The sequence below is a fragment of the Pan troglodytes genome, chromosome 20, assembly GCF_028858775.2.
Source record: "Pan troglodytes isolate AG18354 chromosome 20, NHGRI_mPanTro3-v2.0_pri, whole genome shotgun sequence".
Lineage (NCBI taxonomy): Eukaryota > Metazoa > Chordata > Mammalia > Primates > Hominidae > Pan > Pan troglodytes.
The window spans coordinates 57956546-57980252 of NC_072418.2; the positions used below are offsets into that span (position 1 = coordinate 57956546).

At 55.5% G+C, this 23707-nt stretch overlaps 2 protein-coding genes, 1 long non-coding RNA gene and 1 other non-coding gene across 15 annotated transcripts; 2 read left to right on the forward strand and 2 right to left on the reverse strand.

The window, feature by feature from the left end:
- Positions 1 to 5372: 5372 nt before the first annotated feature.
- TNNI3 (troponin I3, cardiac type) lies at positions 5373 to 11450 on the reverse strand. Its single transcript, XM_024351667.3, has 8 exons — positions 11284 to 11450; positions 10997 to 11009; positions 10748 to 10831; positions 10301 to 10342; positions 9899 to 10030; positions 8368 to 8457; positions 7651 to 7827; positions 5373 to 5523 (listed from the first exon to the last, which is right to left on the reverse strand). Exons 1-8 carry the CDS (start codon positions 11292 to 11294, stop codon positions 5440 to 5442), a joined length of 633 nt encoding a protein of 210 aa, XP_024207435.1. The 5' UTR covers positions 11295 to 11450; the 3' UTR covers positions 5373 to 5439.
- A 911-nt stretch (positions 11451 to 12361) lies between these two features.
- Positions 12362 to 20680, reverse strand: DNAAF3 (dynein axonemal assembly factor 3). 11 transcript variants are annotated; one of them, XM_063800355.1, is made up of 12 exons: positions 20440 to 20680; positions 20257 to 20345; positions 19788 to 19930; positions 19300 to 19393; positions 16277 to 16434; positions 15787 to 15969; positions 15436 to 15561; positions 15208 to 15330; positions 14781 to 14916; positions 14026 to 14137; positions 13230 to 13417; positions 12362 to 13146 (listed from the first exon to the last, which is right to left on the reverse strand). In XM_063800355.1, the coding sequence occupies exons 1-11, from the start codon at positions 20574 to 20576 to the stop codon at positions 13246 to 13248; spliced, it is 1473 nt and encodes a 490-aa protein (XP_063656425.1). In that variant the 5' UTR covers positions 20577 to 20680; the 3' UTR covers positions 12362 to 13146; positions 13230 to 13245.
- Positions 13052 to 19306, forward strand: LOC129138107 (uncharacterized). Of its 2 annotated transcripts, none has more exons than XR_008541086.2 (3): positions 13052 to 13142; positions 15238 to 15357; positions 18471 to 19306. It is a non-coding gene; the product is annotated as an uncharacterized LOC129138107 (long non-coding RNA). The 2 variants fall into 2 exon arrangements; XR_010153629.1 differs by lacking the exon at positions 18471 to 19306 and adding an exon at positions 16058 to 16283.
- Positions 20681 to 21095: 415 nt separating the features above from the next.
- Positions 21096 to 21199, forward strand: LOC112206452 (small nucleolar RNA U13). The gene has a single exon (XR_002940821.1). It is a non-coding gene; the product is annotated as a small nucleolar RNA U13 (small nucleolar RNA).
- Positions 21200 to 23707: the final 2508 nt, after the last annotated feature.

Below are 23707 nucleotides of genomic sequence, written 5' to 3' on the forward strand. Positions count from 1 at the left end.
GACTCCTGGATCTGAGGGAGAAGCAGCTGGGGCCTGGACTCCTGGATCTGAGGGAGGAGCAGCTGGGGCCTGGACTCCTGGGTCTGGATTCCTGGGTCTGAGGGAGGAGGAGCTGGGGTCTGGACTCCTGGGTCTGAGGGAGGAGGAGCTGGGGCCTGGACTCCTGGGTCTGAGGGAGGAGTAGCTGGGACCTGGACTCCTGGTTCTGGACTCCTGGGTGTGAGAGAGGAGGAGCTGGGGCCTGGACTCCTGGGTCTGAGGGAGGAGGGGCTGGGGGCCTGCCCTCCTGGGTCTGAGGGAGGAGGAGCTGGGGCCTGGACTCCTGGGTCTGAGGGAGGAGGGGCTGGGGGCCTGCCCTCCTGGGTCTGAGGGAGGAGGAGCTGGGGCCTGGACTCCTGGGTCTGAGGGAGGAGGGGCTGGGGGCCTGGACTCCTAGGTCTGAGGGAGGAGGAGCTGGGACCTGGACTCCTGGGTCTGAGGGAGGAGGGGCTGGGGGCCTGGACTCCTAGGTCTGAGGGAGGAGCTGGGACCTGGACTCCTGGGTCTGAGGAAGGAGGGGCTGGGGGTCTGGACTCCTGGGTCTGAGGGAGGAGGAGCTGGGGCCTGGACTCCTAGGTCTGAGGGAGGAGGAGCTGGGACCTGGACTCCTGGGTCTGAGGGAGGAGGGGCTGGGGGCCTGGACTCCTGGGTCTGAGGGAGGAGGGGCTGGGGGCCTGGACTCCTAGGTCTGAGGGAGGAGGAGCTGGGACCTGGACTCCTGGGTCTGAGGAAGGAGGGGCTGGGGGTCTGGACTCCTGGGTCTGAGGGAGGAGGAGCTGGGGCCTGGACTCCTAGGTCTGAGGGAGGAGGAGCTGGGACCTGGACTCCTGGGTCTGAGGGAGGAGGGGCTGGGGGCCTGGACTCCTGGGTCTGAGGGAGGAGGGGCTGGGGGTCTGGACTCCTGGGTCTGAGGGAGGAGGGGCTGGGGCCTGGACTTCTGGGTCTGAGGGAGGAGGGACTGGGGTCCTGAACTCCTGGGTCTGAGGGAGGAGGGGCTGGGGGCTGGATTCCTGGGTCTGAGGGAGGAGAGGCTGGAGCCCTGGACTCCTGGGTCTGAGGGAGGAGAAGCTGGGACCTGGACTCCTGGGTCTGAGGGAGGATAGGGCTGGGGGTGTGTGGGAGGGTGGGTGTGGACTCCTGAGACTGAGATGGGTTGTCCTGGACACCTGGGTCTGAGGGGGGAGGGGCTGGAGGCTTGGACTCCTGGATCTGAAGGAGGAGGGGCCAGGGGCCTGGACACCTGGGTCTGAGGGAGGAGGGGCTGCGGGCCTGGATGCCTGGGTCTGAGGGAAGAGGGGCCAGGGGCTGGACACCTGGGTCTGAAGGAGGATGGGCTGGGGGCTTGGACTCCTGGGTCTGAGGAAGGAGGAGCTGGGGCCGGGACTCCTGGATCTAAGGGAGGAGGGGCTGGGAGTCTGGACTCCTGAGTCTGAGGGAGGAGGGGGCTGGGGACCTGTACTCCTGCGTCTGAGGGAGGAGGGCTCAGGTCTGGACTCCTGGGTCTGAGGGAGGGGGCCGGCTGTCCTAAAGCATGCATGAGGACAGACCTTGGTAGGTGTGGTCCTGGCACAGCCAGGAGGCTGCAGACCCTGCCCCCTCAGCACAGCTGTCCTCTTTTGTCTTATGACAAGTCCATGGGAACCTGATCCAGTTGGGATTAGGAGGAGGCATTTGAGAAGGGACAGTGGCCTCAAGACAATAGCTGCCCCACCCCCAGGAGCTATTTTGGGGGGATGTCGTAGATGGTGAAACCGAGGATATTTCCTAAGAAGGGATTTGAGGAAGGGGGGCTTCTGGGAGAATTAGTCACCCGCATCCCCTCTCCCACTCGCCCCACCCCGCTGGCTGGTTTCCTCCCCACCTGTCTCCCCTTTCACCTTCCCATACATCACGCAGGGGGCAGGGGCATAAAGGGCACCTTCTGTCCGTAGACCTCACCCTGACCCCTACATTCTTAGACCTCAAAGTCTCTGAGACACCCTAGGCCACAGGGTGCCTAGCCCCAAATCCCAATACCCACAGATTCTGAGACCCCGATTTATGATGCCCGTGTTTCTGAGGCCAGCAAGTCCTCACAGCTCTGGATTCTGAAATCCCAGTTCTTGATAGTCCAGATATGGGCCGGGACATCCTAAGACCACCCCCAGGTCTTGAGACCTCCTAAAATCTGAAACCTCAAGAATATGAGACCCCCAAAATCTTGATACCCAAACTCGGAGGCCCAGTTCATGATACCCCAGATAATGACACTCTAAGTTTTCATGCTTTCTATCATAATGCCTCAGATTCCGAGCCCTCCACTACCAAAACCCCAATTTCTTCTGAGACCCCCCAATTCCTGATACCATCAGAGTCTGAGGCCCCAAATCCTGACACCCAGATTGTTTGACCTCCAAGTCCAGATACCCCTGACTGCTGAGATTTCCCCCAGATTCCCAGAACCCCAAGATCCTAGGAGGTTTTATTCTGGGACATCCAAGTCCTGGCAGCCCCGGGTTAGGATTTGTGTAACCCACAAATCCTAGTATTTTCCCCTCTATCCTGAGTCCCCCTAAAGTCTGAGCCTCTCAAGTTCCCAGACCTCCAGTTGTATGCCCCACCTACCTCTGCACCATTTCTCCACACCCCACATCTTCCCCACCTGCCTCCTGCCCCCTCCCCCAAGGACATGGTTTTTGAAGACCACAGGGCTCCGCAGAGCCCCTTACCTAGGCTGCGTCTGAGATGCTGTGAATCTTGAGGCTGAGCCTTGCTGAGGGCACTGAAGCTCCGGGGAGTTTATAGCTGGAGGCTCGGGCCCGCCCCGAGGGGAGAGGGAGGGGGAGAGAATTCCTTTGCTCAAACACAAGCCTGGGAGTTCAGAGACAGCCCTGCTGCCCCTGGCTCCACACTCAGAGTCCAGAAGCCTCCGTGGGCCCCTCCCCAACCCCATGCCAACCCCATCTGCATGGCCCAGGAGCCCCGCCCCTGCTCCCACCCCATGTCCCAGGCTCCCATGGTGCTCCAACTACCTCCCTTATAGCTCCCTGTGCTTTGACGTCCCCATGCCCGGCACACAGTAGGTCCTTGGAGGACCTACTAATGACACATGGGCTATAAGGAATGTTTCCTGTTTTCTTCTCTCTGTTCCCTCTTTCTATCTAGGTCTCTTTCTGGACCCCCATTTCTGTTGTCTCTGTGGCTCTCCATCTGTGTGTCTCTGTGTGTCTGTCTCTACTTCTTAGTCTCCTCCTCTGTCTCTGTCCATCTTTTTGTCTCCCCCTCCCCACCCCCACCCCTTTGTCTGCCGCCAGGATTCCATCCTGGTGACAACAGGCACTAAAGCCGGGAAGCAGGTGTGGGGAGGGGGAGGGGGAGGGTGGGGTGTCAATTAGGGTGAAACCTACCCTCCCTCCCTACCCTCCCTCCCCACCTCCATCTAACACTGATCTTTTTTGGTATCCCCCTCCCGCTTCCCAGCCAAGCCATGACCTTGAGTTCTAGGTTCAAGCCAGCCCTGGAGAGCAGGCTTCCTCACCCTCCCCGCCTCTCCGTACCTCTGTCTCTGGTGGTCTCGGTCTTTGTGTTTCTGTGCATTTCTCGGGGCCCCTTGCTGGGTCTGTCTTGGGCTCTCTCTGCATCTGTCTCTTTCTGAGCCCCTCAGTGTGTTTCTCGGCATGTGTCTCCGGGTGGTTTTGTCTCTGCATTTCTGTGGGTGTCTCTGCATGTCTGCCCCTCTCAGCGTTTGTGTCTGTGGGGGCTCACAGTCTCTCTGTGCATTTCTGTCCACCTATGACCCCATTTCTGTCTCTTTTTGGCTCTGGGTCTCTGTGTCCGTGTTCACGTCTCTATCTTTCTAGTTCTCTCCATGTCTCTCTTAGTGCCCGCAGTTCCCACTCTGTGGCTCTCCATTTCCATCTCTTATAGGGTCTCCATGTCTCTGCACCTTGCTGTGAGTATATCTGTCTCTCTTTTCTCCTTTCTTTGCACTTCCTTCTATGCATCTTGTGGTATTTTCTCCCTCTCTCTTTGGGTCTTTGCCTGGCTCCTACTCTCTCTACTCCCAACTCAGTCTCTCTGTTGTCGGTCATGTCTCTCTGCCTGTCTGTTTCTCTGTGTGTCTCTCTCTTTGACCTTTAGTCTTGGCATCTCTGTGCACTCCACATGGGCCAGAGGAGCTGTGACAATAGAGATCAGAAGACTGATGGAATGAACTGTTTGTGGCAATAAGATACCAAATTATAAACAAGACCTAAGGCCATGCCAGGCAAGGGTTAAGCCACGCATCCCTACACTTATATAATCGACTATGTTCCAACTGCCACAAGGCTTTTCCTTTTTCTAGCAGCTAAACGAGCACCGGCCTCAAGATAAGCAATATTACAACCATTGCAGCCATCCATTGCCAGATGCTGACTAGCTGAACCCCCTGTTCCACAAGGCATAACTACAGCATTAGTTGAACAAGAGACTGATTTCAGTAACTTTCTCCTGATAAGATGCCGCAGACCACGGACTGGTTCTGGCTGTTGACAGAGGCTGTGCACTGAGTGTCTTCATATCCTTGCTTCGTGTTTCGATACGAATGCATTCAATGGAATGCACTCAAATGTTAAGCCTCCACCACCAAGTGAAGGTGGGATGCATGTAAAATGTGTTTGCGGCCAGTCGCGGTGGCTCACGCCTGTCATCCCAGCACTTTGGGAGGCCAAGGAGGGCGAATCACGAGGTCAGGAAATCGAGACCAGCCTGGCCAACATGGTGAAACCCCGTCTCTACGAGAAACACAAAAATTAGCTGGGCGTGGTGGTGCATGCCTGTAATCCCAGCTACTGGAGAGGCTGAGGCAGGAGAATGGCTTGAACCCAGGACGCGGAGGTTGCAGTGAGCTGAGATCGTGCCACTGCACTCCAGCCTGGGTGACAGAGCAAGACTCCGTCTCAAAAAAAAAAAAAAAAAAAAAATGAGTGTTTGCTTGTCACACATGCGTGTGTCCATGTGTCCACCTGTCCATGAATATTCATAGCTCCTTCTATAACCAGTTGAATACGTGCACTTAGCTAACCCACTCAGCATAAATTCCTGCCTTGCCCTTCCCTCCCTTAAAGTGCCTGCTTTTGTTTTTTGGCAAGAAGCCATGCTTCTGGTCTGCAGGTTGTGATCCGCTTCTTAAGAAACAAAGCTCTGCTCTCCAAATTCATGAACCCTGGGATTCTTTTCAATAACACAGCCAAGAGTGCTTCACATGGGAGACCCATCTGGTCCTCAACCTGCTGTGTGGCTTTGGGGGAGCCCCACCCGCAGTCTTCCCATCTTTCTCCTGCCTAAGCCCTGGGTAATAGACATGGAGTCACTTTCAGCTCAGAGAGAAGCTTTATTCCTCAGGGCCCTCCGCAGGGCAGGGGCAGTAGGCAGGAAGGCTCAGCTCTCAAACTTTTTCTTGCGGCCCTCCATTCCACTCAGTGCATCGATGTTCTTGCGCCAGTCTCCCACCTCCCGGTTTTCCTGGAGGATGGCGATGAGTCAGAGGTTAGGGTCTCTTCCTGGTCTCCAGTCTCTCAAGAATCCCTGTCTTCCCTCCAGCCTGTGGGGCCACTCTACCCTGGATGCCTGTCTAAGTGTCTAGTTCTGGAGCACTTCCTGTCTTTTCAAGATAATCCCTGCCAATTTTCCCCATGCACTTCCTGTCTCCCTCATGCACTTCCTGTCCCCCTCATGCACTTCCTGTCTTTCCCCAGCACTTCCTGTCTCCCTCATGTACTTTCTGTCTTTCCCCATCCACTTCCTTTCTCCCTCATGCACTTCCTGTCTTTCCCCTCCACTTCCTGTCTCCTTCCTGCACTTCCTATCTTTCCCCTCCACTTCCTGTCTGCCTTATGCCCTTCCTGTCTCCTTCCTTCTCTTCTTATTATAGTAGTCCCTCCTTTTCTGCAATTTTACTTTGTGTGGTTTCAGTTACCTGAGGTAAACCATGGCCCAAAAATATTAAATGGAAAATTCCAGAAATAAACAATTCATAAGTTTGATGGATTCTCAGGTCAATAGTAGCCTAACGCCAGGTCATAATGCCGATGTCATCCACCTCACCTCATCTCAGCACATAGGCACTGTCATTTTACATCACAAGGAAAAGAAGGGTGATTACAGTGCCATAAGATATTTTGAGAAAGAGACCACATTCATGAGTTTTATTACAATCTGTTATAATTGTTCTATGTTATTATTATTATTATTTGAGACAGGGTCTGGCTGCCTCATCCAAGCTGGAGTGCAGTCGTGCAATCTCGGCTCACTGCAGCCTCAACTTCCTGGGCTCAAGCCATCCTCTCACCTCAGACTCCTGAGGAGCTGGGACCACAGGTGTGTGCCACCATGCCCAGCTAACTTTTATTCTGTTTTGTTTTGTTTTGAGATGGAGTCTCCCAGTGTTGCCTGGGCTGGAGTGCAGTGGTGAGATCTCGGCTCACTGCAACCTCTGCCTCCCGGGTTCAAGCAATTCTCCTGCCTCAGCCTCACAAGTAGCTGGGATTACAGGCACCCACCACCACGCCCAGCAAATGTTTGTATTTTTACTAGAGGTGGGATTTCACTGTGTTGGCCAGGCTGGTCTCAAACTCCTGACCTCATGATCTGCCCACCTTGGCCTCCCAAAGCGCTGGGATTACAGGCATGAGCCACCGTACCTGGCAACTTTTGTATTTTTTATAGAGACAGGGTCTCGCCATGTTGCCCAGGCTGGTCTCGAACTCCACAGCTCAAGCAATCTGCCTGCCTTAGCATCCCAAAGTGTTGAGATTACAGGCATGAGCCACCACGCCCAACCTTCTTTTATTGTTATTTATTGTTAATCTCTTACTGTGTCTAATTTAGAAATGAAACTTTATCATAGGTATGTATGTGTGTATAGGAAAAAAAATTACATATAGGGTTCAGTACAATCCATGGTTTCAGGCATCCACTCCTAACTTTCCTGTCTTCTTCTTTAAGATAGGGTCTCACTGTATTGCCCAGGCTGGAGTGCAGTGGTGCAGTCATAGCTCACTGCACCCTCGATCTCATGGGCTCAAGCGATTTTCCTGCCTCAGCCTCCTGAGAAGCTGCATGCCACCACCGTGACTGGCTAATTTTAAAAAGAAATTTGTAGAAATTAAAACAACATCATGGTGGTGTGCACCTGTAGTCCCAGCTACTCGGGAGGCTGAGGCATGAGAATCACTTGATCCTGGGAGGCAGAGGTTGCAGTGAGCCGAGATGGTGTCACTGCACTCCAGCAGCCGAGATGGTGTCATTGCACTCCAGCCTGGGCAGCAGAGACTCCATCTCAAAAAAAAATAAAAAAAGGAAATTAAAAAAAAAATTTTTTTAAACCTCAACAGTTACAGGCATAAGCCACTGCACCTGGACCTTCATGCACCTCTTTGCTCTTACATGGACTTCCTGTAGCCCTAATGCACTTCCTGTCTTCCTTCCCCTTCTACTTCCTGTCTTCCTCTTGCATTTCTGAGGACCCCTTACTAGCTGCTTCTACCTCCAACTCCAAGCACCATCTGCCCTCAGGCTAGGCCCTAGGGTTGTTGGCACCCACAGCCCTTCCCCTCAGCATCCTCTTTCCTGGCCTTAGCCCACACTCACCTTCTCGGTGTCCTCCTTCTTCACCTGCTTGAGGTGGGCCCGCAGGTCCAGGGACTCCTTAGCCCGGGCCCCCAGCAGCGCCTGCATCATGGCATCTGCAGAGATCCTCACTCTCCGCAGGGTGGGCCGCTTAAACTTGCCTCGAAGGTCAAAGATCTTCTGAGTCAGATCTGCAATCTGGGGGGGCGGGGCACAAGGTGGTGGGTACTCCTCCTTCCATTTCCTGCACACCCAACTCCTCCATCCTACACTCCTTTTTTATTCTCCTTATCTCGTCTTCCAGTACCGAGGCCTCATCCAGTCTCTTCCCGGCTTAGGCTCCCAGTCTAGGCTTCTAATCCTGGAACTGAATCCCCCTCCTCATATGCTCCAGCATCACCTCTCAAAACCACTGGCATAACCTGGTCCAGCTACATGCAAATCACAATTCCCTGGCCAATGCCTGAGCTAATTTACCAACATGTGATGCCCTGAGCATGTTCACTAACGTATTTTCTGTTTCCCAACCCATGGCCTTGCATGTGCTGTTCCCTCTGCCTAGAACAGCTTTCCTTGACTATATTGTACTCATCCTTCTGCCCCAGCCCTGCCAGGCTCACAGTTGTCCTGGGTCTCCTGGGATGTGCAGCCAAAAGCAGCTGCAAGGGGTCAGGCAGAGACCAAGTCCCAGCCATCTCACCCTACCCCGAAGGTACCCGAGCTGCCCATGCGTCCCACCTCCGTGATGTTCTTGGTGACTTTTGCCTCTATGTCGTATCTCTCTTCATCCACCTTGTCCACACGGGCGTGGAGCTGTCGGCACAAGTCCTGGAGGAGGAACGTGGTGTGTGTTGTTGGGGGAACCAACAACAGGGAGACCTGGAGTCCTGGGTCTGAGGGAGAAGGGGCTCGGGGCCTGGACTCCTGGGTCTGAGGGAGGAGTTGGGGGCCTGGACTCCTGGGTTTGAGGGAGGAGGGGCTGAGGGCCTCGATTCCAGGATCTGAGGGAGGAGGGGCTGGGGACTGGACTCCTGGGTCTGAGGGAGGAGGGGCTGAGGGCCTCGATTCCAGGATCTGAGGGAGGAGGGGCTGGGGACTGGACTCCTGGGTCTGAGGGAGGAGGGGCTGGGGACTGGACTCCTGGGTCTGAGGGAGAAGGGGCTCGGGGCCTGGACTCCTGGGTCTGAGGGAGGAGTTGGGGGCCTGGACTCCTGGGTTTGAGGGAGGAGGGGCTGGGGGCCTGGACTCCTGGGTCTGAGGGAGAAGGGGCTCGGGGCCTGGACTCCTGGGTCTGAGGGAGGAGTTGGGGGCCTGGACTCCTGGGTTTGAGGGAGAAGAAGGGGCTGGGGGCCTGGACTCCTGGGTCTGAGGGAGAAGGGGCTGGGGCCTGGACTCCTGGGTCTGAGGGAGGAGTTGGGGGCCTGGACTCCTGCGTTTGAGGGAGGAGAAGGGGCTGGGGGCCTGGACTCCTGGGTCTGAGGGAGAAGGGGCTGGGGCCTGGACTCCTGGGTCTGAGGGAGGAATTGGGGGCCTGGACTCCTGGGTTTGAGGGAGGAGAAGGGGCTGGGGGCTTGGACTCCTGGGTCTGAGGGAGGAGGGGCTGAGGGCCTCGATTCCAGGGTCTGAGGGAGGAGGGGCTGGGGACTGGACTCCTGGATCTGAGGGAGGAGGGGCTGGGGACTGGACTCCTGGGTCTGAGGGAGGAGGGGCTGGTGACTGGACTTCTGGGTCTGAGGGAGGAGGGGCTGGGGACTGGACTTCAGGGTCTGAGGGAGGAGGGGCTGGGGACTGGACTCCTGGGTCTGAGGGAGGAGGGGCTGGGGCCTGGACTCCAGGGTCTGAGGGAGGAGGGGCTGGGGCCTGGACTCCAGGGTCTGAGGGAGGAGGGGCTGGGGCCTGGACTCCAGGGTCTCAGGGAGGAGAGGCTGGGGCCTGGACTTCAGGGTCTGAGGGAGGAGGGGCTGGGGCCTGGACTCCACGGTCTCAGGGAGGAGGGGCTGGGGCCTGGACTCCTGGATCTAAGGGAGGAGGGGCTGGGGCTTGGGCTTCTGTCTGGGATAGGAGGGCCACATGGTCCTGAAGGAGTAGATTGGAGCCAAGACTCCACAGACCTGCACACAAAGGGTGTTAGGGGCCAGGAGTCCCACGAACCATATATAATTGGGTAAGGACAGCCATATTGGACGCCTGGGTCCCGAGCAGAAGAGGGGATAGAGGCTGTACTGCTGAATTCCGGGACTAGAAACCTCGCATCCTTGGGAGCCGGTACCTGCAGCTCCGCGAAGCCCAGCCCGGCCAACTCCAGCGGCTGGCAGCGGGTGCTCAGAGCGCGCCCCTTCTCTCCGCGCCGCTCCTCTGCCTCTCGCTCCAGCTCTTGCTTTGCAATCTGCAGCAGCAGAGTCTGCAGAGGGGTGGGAGGGAAGCGCAGCCCACCCGGGGCTTCAGGATAAAGACCAGGCGTGGGGAACCGCCTCTGCCCTTCTAAACCCTCCAGTTTGGTCTCCACTGTTCCAAGGCCCCGTCCCACCCCGAGCAGTACTCCCCGCTAAAGCCACGCCCCGAGCGGCCAAACCCCGCCCACTTCCGCCCACCTACCCCGAAAGCCCCACCCATTCTCAAGCTCCGCCCCCTGAGCACCTGCCTGCTCTTTCCCAGTCCCGCCCGTCCTCACCTTCAGCTGCAATTTTCTCGAGGCGGAGATCTTAGATTTTTTCTGCCAGGGTGAGATGGAGCAAGGAAGGATCATGGAGGGGGATTCGGAGACGACGGTGGAGGGGACCTCAAGACACCCCCAGCAACCCCAGCCGGTCCAGATTTGGGCCCATGTCCAACTTGAGCCCTGAGTCTACGGGAGGCCACGCCCCTCATTCCCATCCACCAATCCGGGTCTCTTCCTTTGGATAGGCACTTCCCATCTATCCCTAAGCAAGTCCGAGGGCAACGGAGCTCCGCCCGCAGGCTGCTGTCACCAATCCGAGCATGACCCTCTGCAAAACTCCGCCCCTGAAGCGCCTCCGCGTAGTCCCCGCCCCCTTCGCAGCCCTGGCTCCTCCCCCCACTACCAGGGTCTTGGATCCCTCCGGCGCCTGTACTCTGCCCCCAGGAAGCCCCGTCCCACCTTGGCGTGCGGCTCCGTGGCATAAGCGCGGTAGTTGGAGGAGCGGCGTCTGATTGGGGCTGGTGCAGGGCGAGGTTCCCTAGCCTGGGTTTGGAGGAGTGGGGACCCCATCACCACCAAGAAGACCCCACCCAGCCCTTACCGTACCGCACCCTCTGCTAGGGCTGCAGCCTCCCGCCCCAGACCCCTCACTGCAGCGCCCACCCTGGCCCTGGGGGTCCCAGCCCCGCCTTAGCCCGCTGCTCTCACCGCATCGCTGCTCCTGGAAGGAGAGAAACCAAGGAGGGGGGTTAGTGGTGGGCTGTGTCCTGTCTGTCTCCTAAGGGACCCCTGGAGTCCCCTCTGAACAAGAGGTCGGGGGACCCCGCTTCCCCTTCCTTGGGTTCCAGGAGTCTGACTCGCAAACCCACTTCCTCTCTTCACCCAAGAGTCCCTACCCCTACCTCGCAGGCCAAGGGTCCAGCCTCTGAGCTCCGACCCCTCTTGGGAACCCAGGAGGTCGCCCCCAACTCCCACTGCCTTGGGGCATCACTCACCCATCCGCCATGCTGAGACTCAGGCCGGGAATGGCAGGAGGCAGGGCGAGGACAGGGGCGTTTGGAGGGTCAGTGAGGGGGCCGCCCGGGTGACCTTCAGGGTCCCAGGGACCGTCAGTCTCCTCCGGGCTGCTTGAGACTCCCCGAGGACACTGAGATAAAGGGCGAGGACACAGACTAAATATACTGTCACCTCCTCCTCCCCCTGCCCACTATGCGAGATAACGGGGGCGCGTGAGGGGCGGGGTGGGCCCTGCTCCAGCTGGATCACCAGCCACCTCCGGGCACAGGAATCCGGACCCTCCTCCCTCTGATCCTGGAGTCCTAGACCCCTCCTCCCTCAGACCCAGAGAATGCCCGACCTCCCAACCTCCTCCTCCCTCAGTCCCAGGACCCTGGGAGACCCTGGCCACTCCCTCACAAAGGAGTCCAGGCCCCCAGCCCCCTTTTCCCTCAGACTCAAGTGTCTGGGCCCCCAGCTCCTCTTCCCTCAGACCCAAGAGTCCAGGCCCCCAGCCCCTCCTCCCTCAGACCCAAGAGTCCAGGCCCCCAGCCCCTCCTCCTTCAGACCCAGGAATCCAGGCCCCAGCCCCTCCTCCCTCAGACCCAGGAGTCCAGGCCTCCAGCCCCTCCTCCCTCAGACCCAAGAGTCCAGGCCCCCAGCCCCTCCTCCCTCAGACCCAGGGGTCCAGGCCCCCAGCCCCTCCCTCAGACAAGGGAGTCCAGGCAGGCCCCCAGCACACTTCTTCTCTCAGACTCAAGAGTCTGCACCCTCAGCTCCTCCTCCCTCAGACCAGGAGTCCAGGACCCCAATCCCTCTCCCCTCAGATCCAGGACCCCAATCCCTCTCCCCTCAGACCCAGGAGTCCAGGCCACTCAATAAATGTTGTTGATTAATTTGAGGATGCAGCTGTGCTGGGGGCTAGCTCTCAGTCAATAGCACTGGGAAATCCATCCCTCGTCCACTTGGAAACCCAGGAATCTGGTTTCTGGCTTCCTCTGTCCAGCACTCCTGGGCCTTTCTCTCCCAGCCCTGGAGACGGACATAGGACAGGAAAGACGCTTGGACACACAGAAGGGTGGACACAACTTGCTTTACTTGAACCATCTGGGTGCTGACCAGGCCCTGGTGAGGAGACACCCCAGCCCCCAGTCAGCCACAGGGTGCCTGGGAACAAGGGGGCCAAAGTCAAGGGCCTGAGACTCAGTGTCAGATCCTAGGCTGGGCTTAGAGCCTCAGAAGTGGAATTTGGAATTCTGAGAGAACAATCTAGAATTCTAGGAATAGACCATAGAATCTCAGAAATGGAATTTGAAAGTCTACCAACACTCCCGGGGTGGGGGTGGCGGGTACTGAGTGGGAATGATTAGAATAAAATTGAGGACTCTAGCAGCGGACTTAGAATGGTATCAGCGGGTTCTCATCCTACAACCTGACTTTGGAAGTTGGAGATAAGGGGTGTCTAGGGGTTGGGTCAGACTCCAGTTTTGGAGTCTGACTCACAGTTGGGCGGAGCCAAGGCCCCCTGAGGCTGAGCCAGAACCTCTGAGAGTGAACCTGGAGACTCAGAGGGCAGCTGGCAGGGCTCACAGTGTGGGTTCCCGCCCTGCAGAGGCTGGGTCAGGCCCTCGAGGGCTGGGCTGCTGGCTTCAAGAGGCTGGGCCAGGACGTCAAGGGGCGGAGTTCCGGGTTCCACAGCTGGGACAGTGTTGCCTAGAGCTGATTCCTGGGACTTGCAGAAACGTGCGAAGGTCTCTGAAGGCCTGGCCCCGGTCTGTGGAGCAAATCCAGCTGCCTGAGCTAGCTCCCTGACCCGGGTGTGGAATCCCTGCAGCTGCTCCTGCCGCACGTCCACCAGGTACCTGCAGACGGGAAGCGCCCTGTCAGGGACCCAGATTTTGATCCCCAGCCAGGATGTTCCCCACCCTCCACCCCACTGACTCACCGGGCTAATTCCACAATCAAGTTCCCTCCGGGTGCCACACAGGCCCCAAGCTCAGGGATGAGAAGATGGACCATACTGCAGAGAGGACAGAGGACAGGCTGAGATTCAGCTCCAAATCCGGAGGGAGGATGGGGCTCTGGGATCCCAGACAATGAGGGAGGAGGGGCGGCAAAACTGGAGTCTGGGTCCTGGGAAAGAAGGGAGCAGGAGGTCTGGACTCTGGGGTACCAGGGAGGAGGGGCTGGGACTGGACTCCTGGGTCTGAGGGAGGAGGGGCTGGGGGCCTGGACTCCTGGGTCTGAAGGAGGAGGGGCTGGGGGCCTGGACTCCTGGGTCTAAGCAAGGAGGGGCTGGGGGCCTGGACTCCTGGGTCTGAAGGAGGGGCTGGGGGCCTGGACTCTTGGGTCTGAGGGAGGAGGGGCTGGGGGCCTGGACTCCTGGGTCTGAGGGAGGAGGGGCTAGGGCCTGGGTTCCAGGATCTGAGGGAGGAGAGGCTGGGGCTTGAGTTCCAGGGTCTGAGTGAGGAGGGGCTGGGGCTTGAGTTCCAGGGTCTGAGTGAGGAGGGGCTGGGGCTTGAGTTCCAGGGTCTGAGTGAGGAGGGGCTGGGGCTTGAGTTCCAGGGTCTGAGGGAGGAGGGGCTGGGGCTTGAGTTCCAGGGTCTGAGTGAGGAGGGGCTGGGGCTTGAGTTCCAGGGTCTGAGTGAGGAGGGGCTGGGGCTTGAGTTCCAGGGTCTGAGGGAGGAGGGGCTGGCGGCCTGATCCTGGGTCTTTGTGAGCACAGCTGCCTCCCCGCTTACCCACAGGCCACATAGAGGAGCTGGAATCGGCCGTTGTAGCAGCTCTTGTGGTGGAGAGTCTGAGCAGAATTGAGCGGCAGGAAGTGGATGGTGAAAGATTCCGGGGTGGGGGCTGCTGGGGGAAGGGGATAGAGGGGTCACCTCTGACAGGCGGAGCCATAAGGGCGGAAAGCCAGAGAGATACACAGAGCTGGGCAGAGCTGGGCAGGCACACAGGACTTGGAGATAACACTTTTTGTCCTCTTGCAGCTTTTTAAAAAATCCTCTAAGGTAGGCTCCTGGAAAGTTCTGGGAAGGTCAGCCTGGCAGGCAGAGACTCACTGTACAGATCAGGCAACTGAGACTCTAGAGAGGGAAAGAGGGTGGGTGGCCAGGGCCACATGTGACATGCCCTGTCAGACAGACACGCAGGGAGGGCCAGGTTGGAGGATGGCTGGAAGGAGGCCCAGCCAGGATCCAGGGTGTGGGAGGCTGTCCAAGGGGGAGTTGGGACCCAGCACCCTGTGAGAATATTCTTGGATAGCTTAGCCCTCTGCAGATAAGATTAGAATTCTACTAGTGGAATTCAGAATTCTAAGCATGCTCTCAGAATTTAAGAAAGGGAGAGAAAGAAAAAGAGACAGAATATCAAGAAGCCGTCACTTGCCCAGGCATTCCAAATCATGTCAGTCCACACTCCAGTGTAAAACACCTGGAGGCTGGAGTCCCTGGCTTACCTGGAGTCCCTGGCTTACCTGTTGTTGTCCCTGGCTTACCTGGAGTCCCTGGCTCCGGGCTTCCCTCCGCGTGCTGCTGCTCCTCCGGGTCCCCCCCGGTGGCTCTCGCGCGCCCCCAGGCGGCCACCTCGCGGAGCAGCTCCGTCACGTTGTGTTGAGTGATCTCCCCGGCCGTCTAACAGTAGAAGGGGCGTGGCCAGACGTCGGGGCCAGGATAGCGGGGCGGGGCTTAGAACGCCGGGCGTCCTCGGTCCAGGACTAGAACTCCCGCAGCTGCTTGGAGGATGTGAAGTGGGGCGGGACCTATCCCGCGGGGATGGGGCCTGTTCCCTGAATGGAGTCGTTCCCACCAAGCGACGGGCGGGGTCTGGAGCTGGGGGCGGGGCCTGCTGTGGAGACGGGGCCTTGCGCACCCACCGACCCCCCCAGCCCCACCTCTACCCCCAGTCCCAGCCTCGCCGCGCACCTTGACTGGCTGGCCGTTGCTGGTCCGCAGGAGGCTCTCGTCGTCCGCTTCGATGCCGAAGGCCACGAAGGGCCCCGTGGCGATGTCCCCCCAGTACCCGCGCGCTGCCACGCGCTCCCCACGCTGGAAAAGAAGGGAGAGAGGAGGCAGGTGAGGTCGATGTTGGGGACCCTGACTCCTAGGACTCCGAGAAGCAGCAGTGGGCCAGGACAGGCAGTGGACACGCACGTAGCTCAGGAGGCGACCGGACGCCAGGGTCCGGTTGGGCACATGATAGGCGCTGGAGTCCCTGAGTTCAAAGGCGACGCCTGTGTCCCGCCAGCGTCGGAACTCCTGGGGGTGAATGACTTGGGCCTGGGGTGGGGGGCGGGAAGAAGGGAGCCCTCAGTGAACCGAGCGTGGAGGGACCCCTACACCAGCCTCCCTCAGACCCAGGAGTCCAGGTCCCCAGGCCCTCCTCCCTCAGACCCAGGAGTTCAGGCCCCCAAACCCTCCTCCCTCAGACTCAGGAGGCCCCCAGCCCCTCCTCCCTCAGACCCAAGGGTCCAGGCCCCCAGCCCCTCCTCCTGGGCCCCTCACCCCGCGGTCATGCAGCTTCATGCGCAGGTCCCAGTCGCTGACACCGCGCCGGGCGTCGTAGCGGGAGCCCAGGTAGTGGCGCAGCCGCGAGTCCCAGAGGCGGCTCATGGGGAAGGCCTCGGGCCCTTTCTCGCCGCCAGTCCAGAAGCGGAACACGGCCTCCAGGGCATCCCGCTCGCGGAACTGCGGGGCCAGGCACGCGGTGGGAGAGAGGGAGGCAGAGAGGGATGCAGGGAGAGCGGATTCTAATTGACCCTCTCTTCCATCCCAGAACAGGGGAACGATTCCCCCGTTTCTCGGATGGAAAAACTGAGGCTCCGAAAGCAGAAGCCACCTCCTGCCCTCAGGCCAAATCCCACAGTGGGAGTCGGGGAACTGGGATTCGAACTCCCGAGCCCGCCGCCTGCTCCATCAACGCACGTCCTTTGGACTGCGCGCTTCCATTCTTCCCGCTGCCACCCGATCCCAGATGGAGGCCGGGCGGCGGCACCTTGAGGGCGCGGAGGCTGAGCCAGGGCAGCTGTTCCTCCAGGCGGTCGGGCTCGGGGACCAGGTGCGCCAGCAGGTCGGCCTGGGCACGCACGAAGGCGGCCACTGGCGGGCGCAGCAGCGCATTCCCCCACACTTCCAGGAAGGTCTCGCTCCGCTCTACGGAGAGAGGGAGATAATTGCGGGAATGTGTGGAGGAGGGACCCCAGAAATTACACCCTTAATATGTTATTATGTCATAGTCATATAATGAAAACAATGAACCCCCGCAAACTCCCCACGCATCCCAAAAACTACATGAAGAACAGGGCCGGACATGGTGGCGGGCGCCTGTAATCCCAGTTACTCGGGAGGCTGAGGCAAGAGAATCGCTTGAACCCGGAGGCGGAGGTTGCAATGGGCCAAGATCATGCCATTGCACTCCAGCCTGGGCAACAGAGTGAGACTCCGCCTCTAAAATAAATAAATAAATAACCACCTAGAAGAGGGAATTAGAGTTGCAGATTCCACACTCACCGCAGACAGAGAATATTTGGGGGAAAAGATAACAATACAACAGTAAAAAATAATACAAATTGTAAAATATGGTGTAAGCATTTACGTTGTATTACATATTATAGGTAATCTAGAGATGATTTGCGGTGTATGGGACCATGTGTACAGGCTATTTGTAAGTACATCTTTTTTGTTTTGAGACAGTGTCTCACTCTGTTGCCCAGGCTGAATGCAGTTGTGCCATCATAGTTCACTGTTACCTCGACCACCTGGGCTTAAGGGACCCTCCTCCTCCAGCTTCCCAGCTAGCTGGGGCTAGGCATTAGCTACCACTCCCAGCTAATGTTTTATTTCGCCCAGGCTGGAGTGCAGTGGCGCGATCCCGGCTTACTGCAAGCTCCGCCTCCCAGGTTCGCGCCATTCTTCTGCCTCAGCCTCCCCGGTAGCTGGGACTACAAGCGCCTGCCACCACACCCGGCTAATTTTTTGTATTTTTAGTAGAGACGGGGTTTCACGTGTTAGCCAGGATGATCTCGATCTCCTGATCTCGTGATCCACCCGCCTCAGCCTCCCAAAGTGCTGGGATTACAGGCGTGAGCCACGGCGACCGGCCAATATTTTATTTCTTGTAGAGACAGGGTCTCACTATGTTGACCAGGCCAGTCTCAAACTCGTGGTCTCAAGCAGTCCTCCCACCTCAGGCTCCCAAAGTGTTAGGATTACAGGCGTGAGCCACCGCCCCTGGCAATACTACACAATTTTATAAGAGACTTGAGCATCCTTGGATCTTGGTATCTGCAGGGATCCTGGAACCAGTCCCCAGTGTTACTGAGGGATGACTGTATATAGCTTTGTATATAATATATATACACATAGACATACAAATAGTTTCATATTAGTTGTTTAAGAACTTAATAGAAGAGAACTATGTGCCTTTAGTAAAATAGATCAGTTTAGTTCTAACTGTTTAAGAACTTTGAACAATCTGTACTGTGCAATGTACTCTGAATTCCCTGGGTCATTAATGACTGATATGGTTTGGATCTGTGTCCCTGCTTAAATCTCATGTTGAATTGTGATCCCCAATATTGGAAGCGGGGCCTGGTGGGAGGTGATTGGGTCACGGGGGCAGATTTCTCCCTTGCTGTTCTCATGATAGTGAGTGAGTTCCCACAAAATCTGGTTATTTGCAAGTGTGCGGCTCTTCCCCACTGCCTCTCTTGCCCTTTTTCCTGCCATGGAGCAGATGCCTGCATCCCCTTCGCCTTCTGTCATGATTGTAAGTTTCCTGAGGCCTTCCCAGCCATACTCCCTGTACAGCCTGTGGAACTGTGAGTCAATTAAACCTCTTTTCTTGGGGCTGGGTGTGATCGCTCACGCCTGTAAACCTAGCACTTTGGCAGGCCAAGGCGGGCGGATCACCTGAGGTCAGGAGCTCGAGACCATCCTGGCCAACATGGTGAAACCCCGGCTCTACTAAAAATACAAAACCTTAGCCGGGCATGGTGGTGCATGCCTGTAATCCCAGCTACTTGGGAGACTGAGGCAGGAGAATTGCTTGAATCCAGGAGGCAGAGGTTATGGAGAGCCAAGATCGTGCCATTGCACTCCAATCTGGGCAACGGGACAAGACTCTGCCTCAAATAAATAAATAAATAAACAAACAAACCTGTTTTCTTTTTCTTTCTTTTTTTTTTTAGATGGAGGTTTTGCTTTTGTCGCTCAGGCTGGAGTGCAGTGGTGTGATCTCGGCTCACTGCAACCTCTGCCTCCCGGGTTCAAGTGATTCTCCTGCTTCAGCCTCCAGAGTAGCTGGGACTACAGGCGCCTGCCACCACACCCGGCTAATTGTTGTATGTTTAGTAGAGACGGGGTTTCACCATGTTGAGCAGGATGGTCTCGATCTCCTGACCTCGTGATCCGCCCACCTCAGCCTCCCAAAGTGCTGGGATTACAGGTGTGAACCACTGCACCCAGCCTCTCCTGGAATTTTCTAAGTGGCTCTAAGATGTATTATATTTAGCCCCATTTTACAGGTAGGAGGAGCTGAGGCTCTAAGATGGCAAATTACATCAGAGGGGACCATCATCAATAAATATATTGGATTTTTTTTTTTTCAACAGAGGTACCACACTGGAAAATGCCAAACATTTTTGGTTTTTAGATGGAGTTTCGCTCTCTCTTTTTTTTTTTTTTTTTTTTTTTTTTGAGACGGAGTCTCGCTCTGTTACCCTGGCTGGAGTGCAGTGGCGCGATCTCAGCTCACTGCAAGCTCCGCCTCCCGGGTTCACGCCATTCTCCTGCCTCGGCCTCTCAAAGTGCTGGGATTACAGGCGTGTGCCACCGCGCCCGGCCGGAGTTTCGCTCTTGTTGCCCAGGCTGGAGTGCAATGGCGCGATCTCGGCTCACTGTAACCTCCGCCTCCCAGGAAAATAACCAAACTTTTTAATTGTACCATTGAAATGCCAGAATCCCTCTAGGGAGGGGGAGGAGACCAGCGGTCAGAATGCCTGGGTCCTAGCAACAGACCTTGCAGCCCCATCTTCTCCGGTTCCTCCAGGGCTAGGCTGAAGATCAGCATGTGTCGGGCCACAGCTTCCAGATTATTCTCCAGCACAAAGAACTAGAAGGATGGACAGGGCAGAATAATTCTGAGACCTGTTTGCCTGGGCCCTAGGAGACCCAGGAGAGCAGGCCCTCAGCTCTCTCCTTCCACACACCCGAGTTCTCTACACCAGCCTCTTCCTTCAAACACAGAAGTCTGTGTCCCCAGAGCTCTCTTCCCTTCCATTACTCAGAAGACCTCATCCTCGAGCTCTTCCCCACTATAGAACCCAGGAGTTCCAAACCCCAGCCCCTTCCTTCCCCCAAGATGCATGGGTTCGCTCCCAGCTTCTGCCTCCCTCAGATCTAGGAGTCTCCAGCCCCTTCATTCCTGGACCTGAGGTTTTAGAATTTCAATCCCTTCCTCCCTCAAGGACTCGGGAATCTGGGCTCTCATCTTCATCCCAGCTCACGTTGAACCTCCTGCGAGGCCAGAGCTTCGCTCGGGACAGGGTCCGCAGCAGGTGCCGTCCATCCACAGAGCCCAGAAGCAGCACATCTAGCTCGGGGGTGCTGTGCACTGTATCGGCCTGGGAGTCTGGGTCCACAGGAGGACCTGGCAAGATGACAGCCGGCTGGGGCACCATGGTGGTTGGCAGAGCGTCCACCGTAGCATCCCCTACAAAAATGGACTACAAATCCCAGTAGGCGTTCCGCCCGTGGCCTAGGTTCTAAGGGGAGGTGTTTCCTCTGAGTATTCTGGGATTCGTAGTCCGCAGACAGGACCTCGGGGCTGCCCCTGGGAGCGCGCCCTCTGCCGCTGGAGCGTTGGAGAACGTTAGCGCCCCCCTGCCACCGACGCTTGGACTACGAGCTCTAAAAGGCCGTCTGCTCAGGCTGGGAAGGCAGACGGTGTATCAGACCTTGCGTGCTGGGACTCACTTTCAGCCTGCAGGTCCAGCGCCGGGGACAGGCCCCACCAGGACACGGAGCCGAAGCCCCTGCCGGAGCCGGCAGGTGTGGTCATCACCCTGCGGAAAAGACATTCTGGGAATCCCACACATTGCCCGCCCCGCTCCCCTCTCACCGCCCTTCACTTCTCGCCCCTTTGCCTCCACATGATACCTTGCCCACACCTTTATCCTCCAAATATCCCGGGACGCCCCTTCCTCTCTGCTCAGTGCAGCACTGTGGACCCGCGGCACTCCACAACCGCTGCCCAGAGTCCCCGCCCTTTTCGATGAATCAAGCAATGGAAGCATGAGGGATGGGACCACAGCGAGCAACTGACCAATGAGAGTGAGCGAGGCCCGCCCTCTACAAACTTTTGGCCAATGGGAGCACTGAGGGCCAGCCTTCCCCCACACCTAGGAGAAGAGGGCGTGTGGACGCAGTTGTCATGACGACGGCGCCAGCGGGGGAAGGGGGGCTGGAACAGGTTGGGGCGGAGTCAGGGTCGGTCCAAATTTCTGGAATGGGGGAGGCCTGGGCTGATTAACATTGAGAGTGAAGGGAGCTTAATCTTATTTCTTGTTTTTTGTTTTTTTGTTTTCTTCATCTGCCTTTACTCGTACGTAACGGAATTTTGATCAATTCAAATAAAGTGAAGTGTCTAGACTTTAGATGGCAGGCTTCTGAGCCCGCTCCCCGCCCCAGCACAACGTGGGCTCTACCACACAGAACAGCCCACAGGTGGGACACTGATGTGCAGGTCATTAAAAATTCAGGGATTTGTGAGCTGGTTATTGTCACACGAAGCAATAGTTTAAACTTACAGCTAGATCCTTTTGTAGTTTCTAAGCGGGATGATTGGGTGTTCACGCGCATGCGTGAGATGTGCCTCCCTCAAACCTTGTTACGACATCGGCACATTACTCTTCTGACATGAACAAAAAAAATTACAGGTAAATTCTGTAATCGTACAGTTAAATGAACTGCATTAAAATAAGGGTAAGTCGGCCGGGCGCTGTGGCCACGCCTGTGATCCCAACAGTTTGGGAGGTCAAGGTGGGCAGATAACTTGAGGTCAGAAGTTGGAGACCAGTCTGGCCAACATGGTGAAACCGCGCCTCGACCTTAAAAAATACAAAAATTAACCGGGTGTAGTGGCACGCACCTGTAATCCCAGCTACTCCGGAGGCTGAGGCAGGAGAGTCTATTGAACCTGGGAGGCAGAGGTTGCAGTGAGCTGAGATCGCGCCTCTGAACTCCAGCCTGGGTGACAGAGCAAGACTCTGTCTCAAAAAAAAAAAAAAAAAAAAAAAAAAAAAAGGGCAAAGTCTGAATGAGGCACATCTCTAGATCACCCCAGCACCCAGCACTGGGCTCAGCGCCCAAGGGGACTTGGCTCTCTGCCTCCTCTCCTTGCCCAGACACATGAGCTTAGACCAGTCACCTTTCTGAGCCTCAGTCTGCTGCTCTGTGAAATGGGAATGTAGCGTGCAGCGGGCAGAGGTGCAGCGGATCTGCCTCCTGAGGGCAGATCTGGGCACTGGGAAGACAATACCTACTGGGGAAACGAAGGTTGAGACCTCAGACGTTCCTGCAGAATCAGGCTGGCTAACCAGCCCCTTCCAGGCCAGCTCTAAGCCTGCAAGAGCCCCAGATCCTGGCTTTCTCTCTGGAGAATTAATGCCTTTCCTCCTTATTTCTCCCACTCTCCCAACAAATTCTCAGCAAAGGAGCCAGAGTGACTTTTTTTTTTTGAGATGGAGTCTTGCTGTGACACCCAGGCTGGAGTGCAGTGGCGCGATCTCGGCTCACTGAAACCTCCGCCTCCCGGGTTCAAGCGATTCTCCTGTCCTAGCCTCCCAAGTAGCTGGGACTACATGCATTTGCCAGCACACCCGCTAATTTTTGTATTTGTATTTTATTTTGTATATATATATATATATATATATATACACACACAAAATATATATACAAATATATATACAAAAAATATATATATTTGTATATATATACAAAATAAAATACAAATATATTGTATATATATTTGTATATATATACAAAATAAAATACAAATATATTGTATATATATTTGTATATATATACAAAATAAAATACAAATATATTGTATATATATTTGTATATATATACAAAATAAAATACAAATATATTGTATATATTTGTATATATATACAAAATAAAATACAAATATATTGTATATATATTTGTATATATACAAAATAAAATACAAATATATTGTATATATATTTGTATATATATACAAAATAAAATACAAATATATTGTATATATATTTGTATATATATACAAAATAAAATACAAATATATTGTATATATATTTGTATATATATACAAAATAAAATACAAATATATTGTATATATATTTGTATATATATAAAATAAAATACAAATATATTGTATATATATTTGTATATATATACACAAAATAAAATACAAATATATTGTATATATATTTGTATATATATACAAAATAAAATACAAATATATTGTATATATATTTGTATATATATATACAAAATAAAATACAAATATAGAGAGAGAGAGAGAGAGAAGAGGGAGTTTCACTCTTGTTGCCCAGGCTGGAGTGCAATGGCGCGATCTCGGCTCACTGCAACCTCCGCCTCCCGGGTTCAAGCCATTCTTCTGCTTCAGCCTCCCGAGTAGCTGGGATTACAGGCATGCGCCAGGACGCCCGGCTAATTTTGTATTTTTTGTAGAGATGGGGTTTCTCCGTGTTGGTCAGGCTGGTCTCCAAGTCACGACCTCAGGTGATCTGCCCGCCTTGGTCTCTCAAAGTGTTGGGATTACAGGTGTGAACCACCGAGGCCGGCGATTTTATTTTATTTTATTTATTTATTTATTTTTTATTTTTTTAGAGACGGAGTCTTGCTCTGTCGCCCAGGCTGGAGTGCAGTGGCACGATCTTGGCTCACTCCAACCTCCGCCTCCCGGGTTCTAGCAATTTTCCTGCCTCAGCCTCCCGAGTAGCTGGGACTACAGGCATGTGCCATCACGCCCGGCTAATTTTGTATTTTTAGTAGAGACAGGGTTTCTCCGTGTTGGTCAGGCTGGTCTCAAACTCCCGACCTCAAGTGATCCGCCCGCCTTGGCCTCCCAAAATTCTGAGATTACAGGCGTGAGCCACCGTGCCCGGCTGTATTTATTTATTTATTTATTTATTTAAGACAGGGACTTGCTCTGTTGCCTAGGCTGGAGTACTCCAGCCTGAAACTCCTGGGCTCAATCGATCCTCCCACCTCTGCTTCCCAAGTAGCTAGAACTATAGCCGCGTGCCAGCATACCTAGCTAACTTTACAAATTTTAAAAATAGAGAGGTTATCCAGGCTGGTCTCTAACCCTGGGCCCCAAGTGATCCTCCTGCCTCCCAAAGTGCTAGGATTACAG